The sequence below is a fragment of the Cervus elaphus genome, chromosome 14, assembly GCF_910594005.1.
Source record: "Cervus elaphus chromosome 14, mCerEla1.1, whole genome shotgun sequence".
Classification (NCBI taxonomy): Eukaryota; Metazoa; Chordata; class Mammalia; order Artiodactyla; family Cervidae; genus Cervus; species Cervus elaphus.
Genome location: NC_057828.1, coordinates 35225335 through 35241516, shown reverse-complemented (window position 1 = coordinate 35241516; position 16182 = coordinate 35225335). Strand labels below are relative to the sequence as shown.

At 37.1% G+C, this 16182-nt stretch overlaps 1 protein-coding gene across 3 annotated transcripts in view; it reads right to left on the bottom strand.

Moving 5' to 3' along the window:
• The window catches only part of AKT3 (AKT serine/threonine kinase 3), a 272806-nt gene that overhangs the window by 124766 nt on the left and 131858 nt on the right, over positions 1-16182 (bottom strand). For 2 of the 3 annotated variants that reach the window (XM_043924030.1, XM_043924029.1), the window contains one exon: positions 13294-13419. Coding sequence is in view for 1 of the 3 variants with exons in the window: in XM_043924029.1 (XP_043779964.1) it covers positions 13294-13419 (126 nt within the window). In the remaining 2 variants the exon portion in view is untranslated. Of the gene's footprint in view, positions 1-744; positions 862-13293; positions 13421-16182 lie in introns of those variants that run through there. The other variant, XM_043924031.1, reaches the window with a different exon arrangement.

Below are 16182 nucleotides of genomic sequence, written 5' to 3'. Positions count from 1 at the left end.
ATCAGTAAAATTATTTTATATTCTACTAGGAGAGAAGATGAATAGCAATGTGACGACAGAAACTTCATGTAAAAGCCAAGTCAGCAAATAGAGGACATAATGCCTAACTCTGACACTGAGAAATCATACAGAGTATCTGGTACGATTATGGCAGTCTGCTAAATATTTCAGGTGCCATATTTATTCCTGTCACTTATGTTTCTTTCTCCTTTGGTATCTTTCAGTCTATACAGGGACAAGAAATAACACACCATCTGGAGGTTTCATCCATATTCTGAGGATTTCATACCCATTTAAATTAACAATAAGAGATTCAACTGAAGTTTCTCAGAAATAATTTTTTCAAATTATTGTGATCTGTTACCTAAAATATACATCATCTTTTGAAATCTTACTATTTTTCCAAACAATCTCAATTTCCAACGAAGCTTTTCTTGATGATCTACCCCTCAATGATACCTCCTTTTCCTAAAACTTACTGAATATATTAATTATAAACCTACTTCAGAACTGAACCATCAAAATACCAATCTCAAAAAATACTAATTCCAAGGGCTTGTGGCATATTTTGCTAGCAGATTATAAATTCTTCAAATCCAAGGGCTATATCTATGGATTAATGAAAGGAATGCAGACTTCAAGGTTAGCATTCTGTTAGACATGGGCTGAAATTCTGGCTCTGCCATTTGCCAGTTAAGTCACATAATCTCTCAGTCTCTTTAAAATGGAGAACATAATACTTACCTCAGAATGTTGTTGTGAAGATTAAATGAGATAACATATGTGAAAGGGCCTGGCACATAGTAAGGCTCAAAGAAAGGTTGGTTTCCTTCCTTATTTCCTTCTCTTTTCCCTCAGTACCTGGTACAATGTTGAGAACACAATAAACCCTCAATAAAAACTTTCTAAATATTCATTTGAACTTAGATTTCCTAAAAATTTGTTTAAATATTAAGTGATAACTCCTATATATCCGAATTGTGTTACTTTAAATCATATGCAAACAAAGTAGGAAATCTCAAAACAGAACAAGTGTATGAGGCTGCTACTTAAGATGGTGAGAAAAGGAAGTAAAGAAAGGAGTCAGAGGAAATCGTATTTAAGAACAATTCAGTGAAAATTATTGCACACATAGTATTTTTCACACAAGTATCTCTGGATAAGCAAGAGTTGACTGCTGACCTAAGAGGAAGCTGAATGAGAGAAGGAAGGAGGGAAGGAGGAAGAGAGCAAGGCAGAGAGAAAGAGGAAGAAGAGAAGGGAGGAAGGGGAAAAGAAAAGGATGAAGGAAGGGAGGAAGGAAGCTTAGTTCTGCTGGGACCTCTTTTATGTCCTCATATTAATATAGGCTATAGAAGCTGACCACTCCTTGACTACCTTCCATTAAAAACAATTCCCACTGCACACTCCATCTCACAAAAAAGTAATTATCTAATGGAAGAACCAAATTAATGTGAAATTTTCCCCCAGTGAATAGTAACCAAAGGATCCTCTTAGAACAGTCAGAAAGACATTTGGGGATATTATTATCTTTATTGAAAAAACAAAACACTTCTGACTAAACCTCTAATTAAAGAATTTGGCCTGCACCCTGGTCCTCTGAGATCACTCTGGTCCTCTGAGATCAGAAAAGGTGCTGCCTTTTCAGCTGCAGTGATGTTCTTCATTTTCCAGAAGGAGGCCATGTGCATGGTTGAGGGGTCTAGCACATGTTACTTAGTTATAAGAAAGACCAGTCTCTACAAACAAACTCTTTGGGGTTAAATACAATTGAGATTTTTTTGCCCAAAACCAAACAAGAGGAGTCATTCTCAATTTCAATCTTGTTGTAGATCTGTATGTTCAGTTGCTAAGTCATGTTCAACTCTTTGAGACTCCACGGACTGCAGTGTGCCGGGCTTCCCTGTCCTTCACTATCTGCTGGAGTTTGTTCAGATTCACCTCCACTGAGTCAGTGATGTTAGTTGTACATAGCTTCTACTTAAAACTTGCAACATCTTTAAAGAAAACCCAACAGAGTAGTTTCCACCTTACTCTGATACAACTTAACTGGAAAATTGGCTGCCACTTAACTCAATTAAGCAAATCACTGCAGACGTGATTGCAGCCATGAAATTAAAAGACACTTGCTCCTTGGAAGGAAAGTTATGACCAACCTAGACAGCATATTAAAAAACAGAGACATCACTCTGTCAACAAAGGTCCGTCTATTCAAGGCTATGGTTTTTTCAGTGGTCGTATATGGATGTGAGAGTTGGACTATAAAGAAAGCTGAGTGCCAAAGAATTGATGCTTTTGAACTGTGGTGTTGGAAAAGACTCTTGAGAGTCCCTTGGACTGCAAGGAGATCAAACCAGTCCATCCTAGAGGAGACCAGTCCTGGGTGTTCATTGGAAGGACTGATGCTGAAGCTGAAACTCCAATACTTTGGCCATCTGATGCAAAGAGTTGACTCATTTGAAAAGACCCTGATGCTGGGAAAGATTGAGGGCAGGAGGAGAAGGGGACGACAGAGGATGAGATGGTTGGATGGCATCACCGACTCAACGGACATGGGTTTGGGTGGACTCCGGGAGTTGGTGATGGACAGGGAGGCCTGGCATGCTGCAGTTCAGGGGGTCGTAAAGAGTCGGACACGACTGAGTGACTGAATTGAACTGAACTGAAGCAAATATTACTGAGCATATTCTATCTTATGCTATTATTTTTATTTGTAAGCATTTGTAATTTACAAAGTGTTTTCACATATATCACCTCATTTAACCCCCATCCTAATCCTGAACAGCAGATAACCTCATGTTTAAAGCTAAGAAAAACGAAGATCAAGAGAGTTTTGTGATTTGCCCAAGGTCACAGAGCTAGTAAAAAAGCAGAACCAAGACTTAAACTTAGGTCTTCTGATTCCAAGTTTTGTGATCTTCTAATATATCAGATCTTATAATAAACCATGGAGGAAATTTTTTAAGTGAGTATACATAGTGATGATGCTCTGGAAGTTTATTATTTTCCTCCATTCTACATAAGACCCACACTAAATTACAGTCTGATGACTGAAACTGAGAAGGTAAAGACCACAACTCAACAGATTAGCTCTCAGAGTGAAGTCGCTCAGTCGTGTCCAACTCTCTGTGACCCCCACCAGGTTCCTCCATCCATGGGATTCTCCAGGCAAGAATATTGGAGTGGGTTGCCATTTCCTTCTCCAGGGGATCTTCCCGACCCAGGGATTGAATCTGGGTCTCCTGCATTGCAGGCAGACACTTTACCCTCTGAGCCACCAGAGAAGCCCCAGATTAGCTCTAGAGTAAATCAGAAAAGAGGAGTGCGAAATCATGAGAGCTGCTACCAGGAAAAATACATGCTCTAAGCAAAATCTGAGCAGTTCACCTGCAATATTATAATGAAGCAAGTAGTAAAATCATGAGATTACTTAACAGGAAGCTCAAATGATACACACATACATTTACATTTATAGAGGACATATAACTGATGAAATGTTTCAGTGATACAGACAGTTCTCATATGTAGGAGCTGGGTTTGACATTCTAAACTGTCATAGTCATATCCATTAAAATGGAATTACACATTTTCTTTTGTGCACATTTGTTGTACAATGTAGAAAAAAGAACGAAAGAGTAGAAATTCTGTGGAAAAATTTGTTAAATCAGATTGAAGTGTGATTTCAATGAGAAGGAGGAAATATGTGACTAAATATGGCATTATTATTCTTCAAAATTGTCTAAAAACTACCTCCTTTTAAAGTGATTTTTTTAAAAAGGTTCTTGACATTCCCAATTCTAAACTTGGTTTTATGGGTTAAAGTTTGTAAATATATGAATATAGTATCATCCATAAAAATGAAGGATAGGAAGAAATTTCGATTAAATTTACAGTAATTCATTTAAGTAACGCATACCAGGTTTCCCCGGTAGCTTAGCTAGGAAAGAATCCGCCTGCAGTGCAGGAGACCCTGGTTCAATTCCTGGGTCAGGAAGACGTGTTGGAGAAGGGATGGGCTACACACGCCAGCATTCCTGGGCTTCCCTGGTGGCTCAGACAGTAAAGAATCCACCTGCAATACAGGAGACCTGGGTTCAATCCCTGCGTTGGGAAGATCCCCTGGAGAAGGAAATGGATACCAACTCCAGTATTCCTGTCTGGAGAACTGTCATGGACTATATAGTCCATGGAGTCCCAAAGAGCTGGACACGACTGAGCGACTTTCACTTTCTTCCAAGGCATTCCTCATAGTGAGACAGATAATCCAAGTACCAGATATAACTTTCTATTTTCCTAAAAATCTGAACACAATTAGAGAAAACAAGTCTTACAATGATCAAGTACATAAAATAGTCTAAAAATCACTCAAAACAAAAACAGGATTAGGAATTTCACATCCAGTTGAACTTAATAAAATCTACTAATCTGTGTCCAAAAAAACATATGGAACATGGAGGAGTAACAGAAGAAAAAAAGGAATACTTACATATACATGTATAAACATAAATAAGAAAAAAATTCATCTTCCTCTTGTGAAAATGGAGAAAACTTAAGATTTCCCTAAGCAAAATGTCATCTGCTAAGGAAGATTCTTTTTGAAGATCCTATGTATTGCTTCCAAATACTACAGAGAATACTTGAAGGCGAGAGATAATTATTAAGAGACGATCATAATAATCCAACTGAATGAGGAAGACAGCAGTAAGACTGAGAAGTAGGGAAAATATGGCAGTACCTTGCTGACTGGCTGACTTATGGCAGGAAGAGGAAGAGAACTAAAACCGGATAGGTTGTTTTTAAATCAATACTGACTTGGATACCTAACGATCAAAAGTCTCCAATGGTTTCCAATGGGTTTCCATCAAAAAAAAATCAAACTAGTATTCAAGATCTTTCACAGTCTGATTATAGTTTATCCAACCTTAAGAGTTTTTTCCCTCAACAAAAATTTTCTATCCATATTATTTACAATGTTTACAAACAAGCTAATCTTTAATTCTGGACTTCATTTTTGCTTATGTTGTTAACCTCACTGAGAAAGTCTTCTTCCTTCTGAAAACCTAAATATCACCTGTCCTTCTAGGCTTATGTTAACCTTGCCTTATGCATAAATTCTTTTCTAGTCATCCTACCTTACTTTTATCTATTCCCTCAACCTCCACAGCATTAATTTTCTGATCTCCCATAATCCTTGTGTATTTATATATTATGGTTATTCTAGATTTACAGAGTTGTTTTCTACAGACTATTTTTTATCACATATAATACTAAGAATCAAGTCATAAGCTATTCCTTTATCCCCATGAACAAATACAATGAAAGCATTAGTAGGAATCAATTGATTTTTCTACACATTTATTTAAAATCTCAGAGTCTAATATTATTCAGAGGTAAAAATGGTTTTGGGTAGGTTTAAGTCCCATAACTCCCTTATTTTCTTTCAAATAATAGGTTAGTGAGTAAACAGGCCATTGCACTTCTAAAATTGGCCTAAGAAATGCTGACCAATTTCTTTTTTTAAGAGAGACAGAAGAAAGGTTTCAGAGAGGAAAGGGATATTGTCAGAGTGGGCCAGTATTTGCATCACAGAATAAGGCAGAATTCTAGCAGGTGCTCCTGGGTACATAGGCTGGCACTTTCCCCTTACCACCACAGTGAGAAGGAAGGACTAAGTCAAAAGTATGATCAGTCTCAAGACATGGGCAATGTTCAAGCTCTCCACTGATCAATTGCATCCACGTTTGAGTTGAACTAATTAACTGTCAACATGTCAGGAATCGTCACTACTACCTGGGTAGATAAGCTATTATGCTCAATGTACCTTTGAAAAGAGCTTTGCAACAAATCTTGTATGTATCCTATATTATTTTTCAGTCAAAATGAAATGTTTCCTATGCAAAGGTAAATTTCAATCTATAATTAATAATTTGCTAGGGGAGGGAGGTGGGAGGAGGGTTCAGGATGGGGAACACATGTAAAGCCATGGCTGATTCATGTCAATGTATGGCAAAAACCACTACAATATTGTAAAGTAACTGGCCTCCAACTAATAAAAATAAATGAAAAAAAAATTTGCTGCTGTTGTTCAGTTGCTAAGTCGTGTCTGACTGCAACTCCATGAACTGCAGCACGCCAGGCTTCCCTGTCCTCCACTATCTCGCGGAGTTTGCTCAGATTCAGGCCCACTGAATCGGTGATGCTATGTAACCACCTCATCCACTGCTGCCCCTCCTCCTTTTGCTTTCAATCCTTCCCAGAATCAGGGTCTTTTCCAATGAGTCGGCTCATTGCATCAGATGGCAAAAGTACTGGAGCTTCAGCTTCAGCAACAGTCCTTCCGGTGAATACTGAGGGTTGATTTCTTTCAGGATTGACTGGTTTGATCTCCTTGCTATCCAAGGACTCTCAGAGTCTTCTCCAACACCACAATTTGAAAGCATCAGTTCTTCGGCACTCAGCATTCTTTATGATCCAGCTCTCACATCTGTACATGACTGCTGGAAAAATAGCTTTGACTATATGGATCTTTGTTGGCAAAGTGATGTCTCTGCTTTTGAATATGCTGTCTAGGTTTGTTATAGCTTTCCTTCCAAGGAGCAAGTGTTTTTTAATTTCATGGCTACAGTCACTGTATGCAATGATTTGATTTTGGAGCCTCCAAAAATAAAATCTGATACTGCTTCCACTTTTTCCCCTTCTGTTTGCCATGAAGTGATGGGACCAGGTGCCATGATCTTGGTGTTTTGAATGCTGATAGTTAGTAATTTACCTAACCATATTTCTGAGCAGAGATACAACTTTCTTGGAAAAAATATAATTTTACTTTCATTTCTACAGTATTATATTTAGAAGGCCATTTCCAATATAGTTCATATTTGATCCATCCAAAAAAGGATAAAGGTCAAATACTGTTATCCACATTTTATAGGTATTGGAGAACTTACATTATGCATGCCAAAGGATATCTAGCAATTTAAGAGTTGGAATTCTGACCCAAAATCAGATCTCAAAGCTCTAGATAGGGAAAATGTAACAGAATGGAGGTGGGGAATGGAGGAGGGGTTGGGGGAACAACCCATGGGCAGGGAAGCCTGGTGTGCTGCAGTCCATGGGGTTGCAAAGAGTCAGACACGACTGAGCGACTGAACTGAAATGGGGGAGCACGGAATGGGAGATAACACTTCAGTGACATTAGAGAAATATGAATTTTAATTTTGATACTTAACTACCTGGGAAAGGGAATGGCAATCCACTCCCGTATTCTTGCCTAGAGAATCCCATGGACAGAGCCTGGCCGGCTGCAGTCCATGGGGTCACAAAGAGTCAGACACAACTGAGCGACTGGCACACTTAGCTACCACTACCTAGCAAAGCAACCTTAAAAAGATCCCTGAATTTTCTAGAAAGCCCAGAGATAAATCCACGCACCTATGGGCTGCCCTGGTGGCTCAGAGGTTAAAGCATCTGCCTGCAATGTGGGAGACCTGGGTTCGATCCCTGGGTCGGGAAGATCCCCTGGAGAAGGAACTGTAAACCCACTCCAGTATTCTTGCCTGGAGAATCTCATGGACGGAGAAGCCTGGTGGGCTACAGTCCACGGGGTAGCAAAGAATCGGACACAACTGAGAGACTTCACTATGGACACCTTATCTTTGACAAAGGAAGCAAGAATATACAATGGAGAAAAGACAATCTCTTTAAAAAGTGGTGCTGAGAAAACTGGTCCACCACTTGTAAAAGAATGAAACTAGAACACTTTCTAACACCATATACAAAAATAAACTCAAAGTGGATTAAAGATATAAACATAAGACCAGAAACTATAAAACTCCTAGAGGAAAACATAGGCAAAACTCTCTGACATAAATCACAGCAGGATCTTCTATGACCCACCTCCGAGTAATGGAAATAAAAGCAAAAATAAACAAATGGGACCCAATTAAACTTAAAATTTTTTGCACAACAAGGAAACTATAAGCAAGGTGAAAAAACAGCCTTCAGAATGGGAGAAAATAATAGCAAACAAAGCAACTGACATAGAATTAATGTCAAAATAGAATTAATCTCAAAAATATACAAGCAGCTCATGCAGCTCAATTCCAGAAAAATAAAAGACCAAATCAAAAAATGGGCCAAGGAACTAAATAGACATTTCTCCAAAGAAGACATACAGATGGCTAACAAACACATGAAAAGATGTTCAATATCACTCATTATCAGAGAAATGCAAATCAGAACCACAGTGAGGTATCATCTCATGCCAGTCAGAATGGCTGCTATCAAAAAGTCTACAAACAATAAATGCTGGAGAGGGTGAGGAGAAAAAGGAACCCTCTTACACTGTTGGTGAGAATGCAAACTAGTACAACCAGTATGGAGAACAGGGTGGAGATTCCTTAAAAAAATGGAAACAGAACTGCCATACGACCCAGCAATCCCACTGCTGGGCATACACACAGAGGAAACCGCTGAAAGAGACACGTGTACCCCAATGTTCATCACAGCACTGTTTATAATAGCCAAGACGTGGAAGCAACCTAGATGTCCATTGGCAGATGAATGGATAAGAAAGCTGTGGTACATATACAGAATGGAATATTTCTCAGCCATTAAAAAGAATACATTTGAATCAGTTCTAATGAGGTGGATGAAACTGGAGCCTATTATACAGAGTGAAGTAAATCACAAAGAAAAACACCAATACAGTATACTATCGCATATATATGGAATTTAGAAAGATGGTAACAATGACCCTATATGCGAGACAGCACAGCAAAAGAGACACAGATGTAAAGAACAGTCTTTTGGACTCTGTGGGAGAAGGCGAGGGTGGGATGATTTGAGAGGGTAGTGTTGAAACATGTATATTATCATATGTGAAGTGGATCGTCGGTCCAGGTTCGATGCATGAGACAGGGTGTTCAGGGCTGGTGCACTGGGATGACCCTGGGGGATGGGGTGGGGAGGGAGGTGGGAGGGGTGTTCTGGATGGGGAACACATGTACACCTGTGGCTGATTCATGTCGATGTTTGGCAAAAACCACTACAATATTGTAAAGTAATTAGCCTCCAATTAAAATAAATTAATTAATTTTTTAAAAAAATCACTGGATTTTCAAAGGCTTCATTTTTCTCATCTACAAAAGGAAAAACCTGGACTAGATGTTTTCAGAAATGCATTCAAAACCCGCTATTAGTGCCTAGGATGTAGGCACTAAGATATGTGAGATATAAAGATCTTATAATACTAAGCTCTTTCCCCTGAAATGACTCACAGTTTACTGGATGAGACATACACATGAACAAGACAACCAAGCAACGTGATTAACAACAAAAGATAACAGCTCTGTGAAGAACAGAGAGGAAGGATTCAGCAAGGAATGAGGCTGAGGATTTAAATCTGAATAGTCTTAAAGGACGAAAAAAAAAATATTCCAGCAAATAGCAGACATAGGGAACAGCATAAAGGCTCAGAGTAGAAATGCTACCTAGTTTATACAGGAAATTACAAACAGTTCAGTATTGCCAAAGTGTAGATGGACAGCAGAAGAGAGATGAGGAAAGAGCTGAGAGCAGAGGCCAGCCTGAGATCGTTGCGTGATATATTAAGGAATCTGGACTTTATCCAGCAGGATAAAATGAAGATCTAGGGCCGGGTTTTCACAGGTTAGCAGCATAGTTAGGACTTAATTTTAGAAAGATCACTTTGACACTCATGGGAAGGAAGAATATGAGTGGTAGAAACTACAGGCAGAGATCTATAGTTAAAAATCTATAGCAGAGATGATGAGGGCCTATTCTAGAGATTAGAGAGAAGGAAATAATTTCAAGAAATAAGAAGCAAGACGGGAAAGGCTAGAAATAAATTGGGAGTAAGGTGAAGATACGAGGGGAAAAAAGGCATGAAATAGATCCAGGTTTCTGCTCAAGACAGAACTGAGGTGGTAAATACAGGGGGAAAAGTTAATCAAATTATCTTCAGTTCAGCTTAAGATATGTTGCCTCCAAAAATATCTAGGTAGAGATGTCCAATAGTCAGTTGAAATCTAATGCTCAGAAAAGAGGCCTGCCCTGAAGATATGTAAATGTGAGAGCAAGCTGTATACTAGGAGTAACGAAACCTTAATGTGAATGTGACCATCCAGGAAGAGAGTACAAAGTGAGAATAGTCCTTGGCCAGAACCCAGTTAGATATCCAAATGCATGCAGTAAGTCAACCAAGAAAACCAGGAAAGAAAAGCATCTTAGAAAACAATGAGAGAGATCATCCCAAGAAAGAAGTAGTAATCAAAACTATAGAATGCCCCCCAGATGTAAATCCAGGAAAAGAACTAAAAAAAAATGTCTCCTAGTCTGAACAATTAAGGGGTCACTGGAGAACTTACTAAAAGTGGTTTCATCAAGCAAATAAAAAAGTTAAGACTGCGGTGGACTGAAAAGTAGAAACAACTAGTATAAAGACTTATCTCTGGGGAAATTTTAAACTAGAAGAAAAGGAATCTGAAACTTAATGAAGAATGGAAAGATCAATACTAAGTCCCATCTAGTTCTCTTACTTTATTATTTTCATACAAATAAAAAGCCTATTTTGGTAAAGTTTCATTAAAACTCACAAAGATTCATCTTGAAGTACCACATTTTAATTATCAGGAAAATCAGGTGACACTCTGTAGCTATGGATGGAATACCCGTGTATATATGACATCTCCCGACATACCTGAGTATGTTGCACCTCGTATTCCTAGCTCCTCTTCGTCACATGTTGAAGACAGCTAGAACCAGAGGGAGACTACTGGTAGAGTAACCCTCTCTGGCTCTTCCTGTTCCTTCTCTTAAAACCTCACGAAAACATTCCTTGTTACCCTCTGCCTGAAATATTCTTGTCCTCTATTTTATAATTTCATTCCCACTCACTCTTCAATGGCCTGCTCAAACTTCCCTCACAGAATCACAGAAAGCTAGAGACAAGAGGGGCCTTACAAACTCATTCAGGTGTCCTCACCATGCTGATAAAGGGACTAAAAACCAGAGAGTGTGAGAACGACCTGCCCAAGGTCATACTCATGGTTTTTGGCTGAGCTTAAATTTGAACTATTTCTTCAACTAGGGCCCTTTTCACTACACACTGTCATCTCAGGCAATTATTGCAAGGGGGCTTCCCTCATAGCTCAGTTGGTAAAGAATCCGCCTGCAATGCAGGAGACCCGTTAGATTCCTGGGTCGCGAAGATCCGCAGGAGAAGAGATAGGCTACTCACTCCAGTATTCACAGTCTTCCCTTGTGGTTCAGCTGCTAAAGAATCTGCCTGCAGTGCAGACCTGGGTTCGATCCCTGGATTGGGAAGATCCCCTGGAAAAGGGAAAGGCTACCTACTCCAGTATTCTGGCCTGGAGAATTTCAGGGACTGTATAGTCCATGGGGTCGCAAAGAGTCAGACGCGACTTTGACAAAAGCAAATTATTGCAAACTTATGACTATAATAAGTCAGGTGTTAAAAATAATCAGTTTTAAACAGTTTATTGTAAGATCCATGTTATTAACATGTTTCCCAAAATTAAGGAGCTGGTCTATAACTTCATTTATTAATTTAACTATCCACAACTAGTTGATTATTCAAGTAAAGATTACAGATGCCAACTAATATTGATTTCATGGATAAGCTGACTGTCAGGCACAAAATAGGTTCTCTCCTCAAGACTGCAGCATTTATTTCAGCCTCTGCCAGTGGAAGTGTTGGAGCAGATGTTGGCAGACTGTGACATACAGTATGTCTTTAAAACTTGTTGGGGTGTGAAATTTCATAAGGTCAAAAAATGCTGCATTTTGATCAGCAGATACAGGAGTTCTGTACTTTATAAATTATTTCAGACAAACCAATAATAGCATTTGCTAGTAAAATAGACAAACTATGAAACCACACTGGCTTTAGGTCAGATATGATAATGTATACTGCTAATGTTTTAAAAGACAATTTCTATCATTTTAAAGCAAACGCTTGCCCAAAATGTCTTTAGAAAGAAAATGTATTCGTAAGTCAACACAAAATATAAGATATTATTGCAATTGACAACAGAATTTTTAAAATAATTTTCTACTGAGAGAAAGCCATAAGGATCTAATGAGCCATTTTGGTGGAGAAAAAATTATTTTCTTAATACACAAATGTAACGGTATCCTCACTTTTTAAAAAATGAAATTCCCTATGGAAAAATCCACTTACATAAACAAGAGTTTTTTTTTTTTTTTTTTAGTTAAAATGATTTCACAAACTTTTTGGTTTATTGTCCTACCTTGTTGTTTAAAAAAACTGAAAGAAAGTATCTAAAAAAAGAGAGAGACTGGGGTGCTATATAATGATAAAATCACGTGTATAACATTCGAGGATTTTTATCAGTTTGGATTTTCTGATGCTGCTATATTTTTTAACTGATTTTTGCTTCAATTTTCCCTCATATCTTTCCAAATCGTGACTAATAGATAACTGCATACAATCAAAATAAAAATTAAGAATGGTGTGTCTAGTTAAAGATTTTATCACAATGGTACAAATTTTATCTCTTATGCAAGTTTATTTAACTTAACATTATGCTTTAAAATGCTTTACTCCTGAATTAACACAGAAAAGCCCTTTCATTGATTAATCAGCAATTTGAACAATCTGAAAGCCTGGTTATAACAATTATAATCACCATTATCATCATCATCATCTTTCAGTTTATTTTTGGCTATTTTCAAGAAAATATATAATTCCTAAATAAGTTTAAATTACAAACTTATTTAGAAACTTGTAAGGAAGAAATAGTGTTAGATATTTGTAAGGAAGAAAAATTGACCACAAACAAAATCTTCTCAGAAAATAATGTTTAAAGTAAATCACTTGTTTCTTATCATACGATCAATCAAAAGGGTTAAGATTATGACAGGAAACTTCAATTACAGGTGCACTAAGAACTGCAACATCTTACAACCAAGTTCAATCCAGCAGTCAAGTTCAAAGTACACTTTAAAGAAAAACTTGAGGTATGTACTTGGGGAATGGTTTTTATGACAAAGTTCTAACTATGAAAAAATTACACTAGTTTGGATTATATAAGACTACACGTTATAATAATCCATGGAACCTTTCAGTTCCAATGCTAAGGAACTGAAATTCTATATAAACTGAAAACTTATCTGCAATTAAGAACAAACCTAAACTTTTTCATAGGCTTTCCAAATATCTCAAAGTATCTGACACATACAGACATACAAATAAATAAATACAAGGTGAATCAACAATTGTAATTAACTTACTTGCTACTGAAAAGTTGTTGAGGGGATAAGGTAAATCCACATCTTGGGGTTTCTCTTTATATCCTATGAATGAGCCATCTGTCTTCAAAAGGAAATATCTTGGCCTCCAGTTTTTTATATATTCTCCTACATGAGGAAAGCATGCATGTTAATGCTGGGGGAAAAATGAACAGCAGCTTTTATGTGAAAAAATAAATTATGGTACAATATATGTCCTACAACACTGGCCTCCAAAAATTTAGATAGGCAATTTTCTTTTAACTTAGCTTACAAAAGGAAATACATAAGCCTGCAATTAAGTTTCAATAAAAACCCAAACATGTTTTGTTTCTAATGATTTCACACTTTGATAATTCATTTGCACCATTATTTCTTCAGAGAATCATTCAACTGAGCACACATTTTGTTCAGTTTTTCATATCAGATGGTTGTTAGAGCATATTTTCAGTCATCTTAAAAAGCCTTGGTAAATAAATCATACACACAGTATCAAGGAATTTCGATGAAAAACACTTATCATAAGAGGGACATGAAATAGATGTTTCTCTTCCATGTACCACAACTAATCGTGTCATTTTTTTAAAAGGAAAGGGAAAAAGTCTATTTTCATTGTTAAATCTTGAGCATAACTTGTTTAAACAACATTCTATTATTAAAAGGAAAATAACTGCACAAATGCTGTAAACAAGTCAAGGAAATGAAAGAACACGGGTTAACAGAGCTTAAAAACCACACACACATTCATACACACAAATGTAAGAACTAAGAACACAGTAGTTAGTGCCAAGCACACAACAGTCAATAAATGTATATTATGTCAGATTTTGATACAAGCTATCAACTAGCTACCAAAATATAAATTTTTAGCATCAAGATCACCATTTTCTTACTTCACACTTTTTTTTAATTTTAAGCAAGAGAGGCACTCCATACCATAAGAGCCGGAAGGCTCCCTGGTCTCAATTTTCACTTCTCTATCGAATATTTCTATCTGGCTTTTCAATGTCAAGTGCTTAATCACAGTACTACAAAACTTTGAAAGCAGTTCAGCTTCCCCTTCAAATCAGTTTCTCCTGACAGCAGTTATCTAAGCTCAAACCTAACATTTGACTGTTCCCTCTCATCAGTAGCTAAGTCAGTACTGACTTCACAAGTCTCTCTTATTTAGCCAACCTAAGATATCTTCCCTGGTGGCTCAAATGGTAAAGTGTCTGCCTACAATGGGGAGACCCGGGTTTGATCCCCGGGTTGGGAAGATCCTCTGGAGAAGGAAATGGCAACCCACTCCAGTACTCCTGCCCAGAAAATCCCATGGTAGGCTACAGTACAAGGAGTCGCAAAGAGTCGGACACGACTGAGCGACTTCACTTCACTAAGACGCCCTAACACTTTACATCTGCTCTTCTGCTAATGCACTATGACTTTTCTCCCATTCTACTCGCCCCTCTTCCATCATAATGTATCTATCACCTCCAGATAGTTCTAATGTCCTTATATACTGCTTTGATGATACCACTTTTATGCTCAAAAATATTCTGACTCCTTACTGTTTAGTATCAGTATCTTAGTATAAAATATGAGTTCTTCCATAATCTCATCCCTGACATGTATTTCAGATGTGGAATCATTCCTCTGGGTCGACAATTCTCCAAATTCTCACCTCAGACCTCTTTACACCCTTAAATATTTTTAATACTTAAATATAGCCAATGAATTTTTGTGTATGTAGATTACAACTATAACATTTACTGTATTAGAAACTGAAAAGGAGAAAATTTAAATTTTTATTACTTCCTTTAACAGTAAAAAAATAAACTCATTGCATGCAACATTAATATTTTTATGACAACAGTTTTATTTTCTAAAACAAAGAAATCAAGGTGAAGAGCTGAATTGCTTTACATCTTTGCAAATCTCTTTAATGTTTGGCTTTTAAGAAGACAGTCAGAGTTTCATATCTGTTCCTACATCTAAACTGTTACAGTAATATATTTTTGATTGAAATATTAAAAAAAAATTCTAGCCCAAACAGGATATGTAGTTGGAAAAGGGATGAGTATTCAGATAGTTATGGATGTCTTTCTTTGATACTACACCAGCATTTGACAAGCAGTCATTTTCTAAAAGGTTGCCTGCAATGTGGAATTTGAAACCACTATCAATGAACTTCTGTACTTTGCTATGTGAAATCCCTGGGTCTGTATTTCACACTGAACGAATCTTTTACACGCTGCATGATTTTCCAACAGCACACACCGTTCATTTAGGAAACACTGGTCCACCAAGTTCTACTGATCTTCTAAATACTGACACAATTCACTACACAATCACATTCAGTACCACTACAAATCTTATCAGGAAAGTAAGCAGTGGGAAGCTCTGCAGCTCATGACAGCAGATATGTTCTCCAAAATCCTACTCTTTAAAGCACTTTGCTTTAAAACTCAGTTTTAATCAATGGAAATAAATACTGTCAGTTCATTTTTCTTAAAGTGATACACTCCAAGTGTCCAATCTAGTGCCTGCCACTTGATGATGCTCAAAAATAACTTACTAAATGAGTAAGTATATATATGAACATCTTCCCCCACAAGTATATAAGCATACAAGAAAAACTTATGGGAAAGAAAAGGAAAACCTGACACCACTCATAACTTTAACTTACTTAAAAATATGGCCCTAATGTGAATAAACACAGGCCAAATTTATAAAATCGGAATGACAAACTCACAGTTCTCAATAAAAAAAATCAAACAGATCCTTTCTTAATTGTACTTATTGTTTTATTTTTCTATTCATATTTAAGTATTCCTATATAAAAATTAAAATCATTAGATGTTCTCTAATCAGTGATGTTATATTTATATTTCAAATGTTATTTTAAAACAA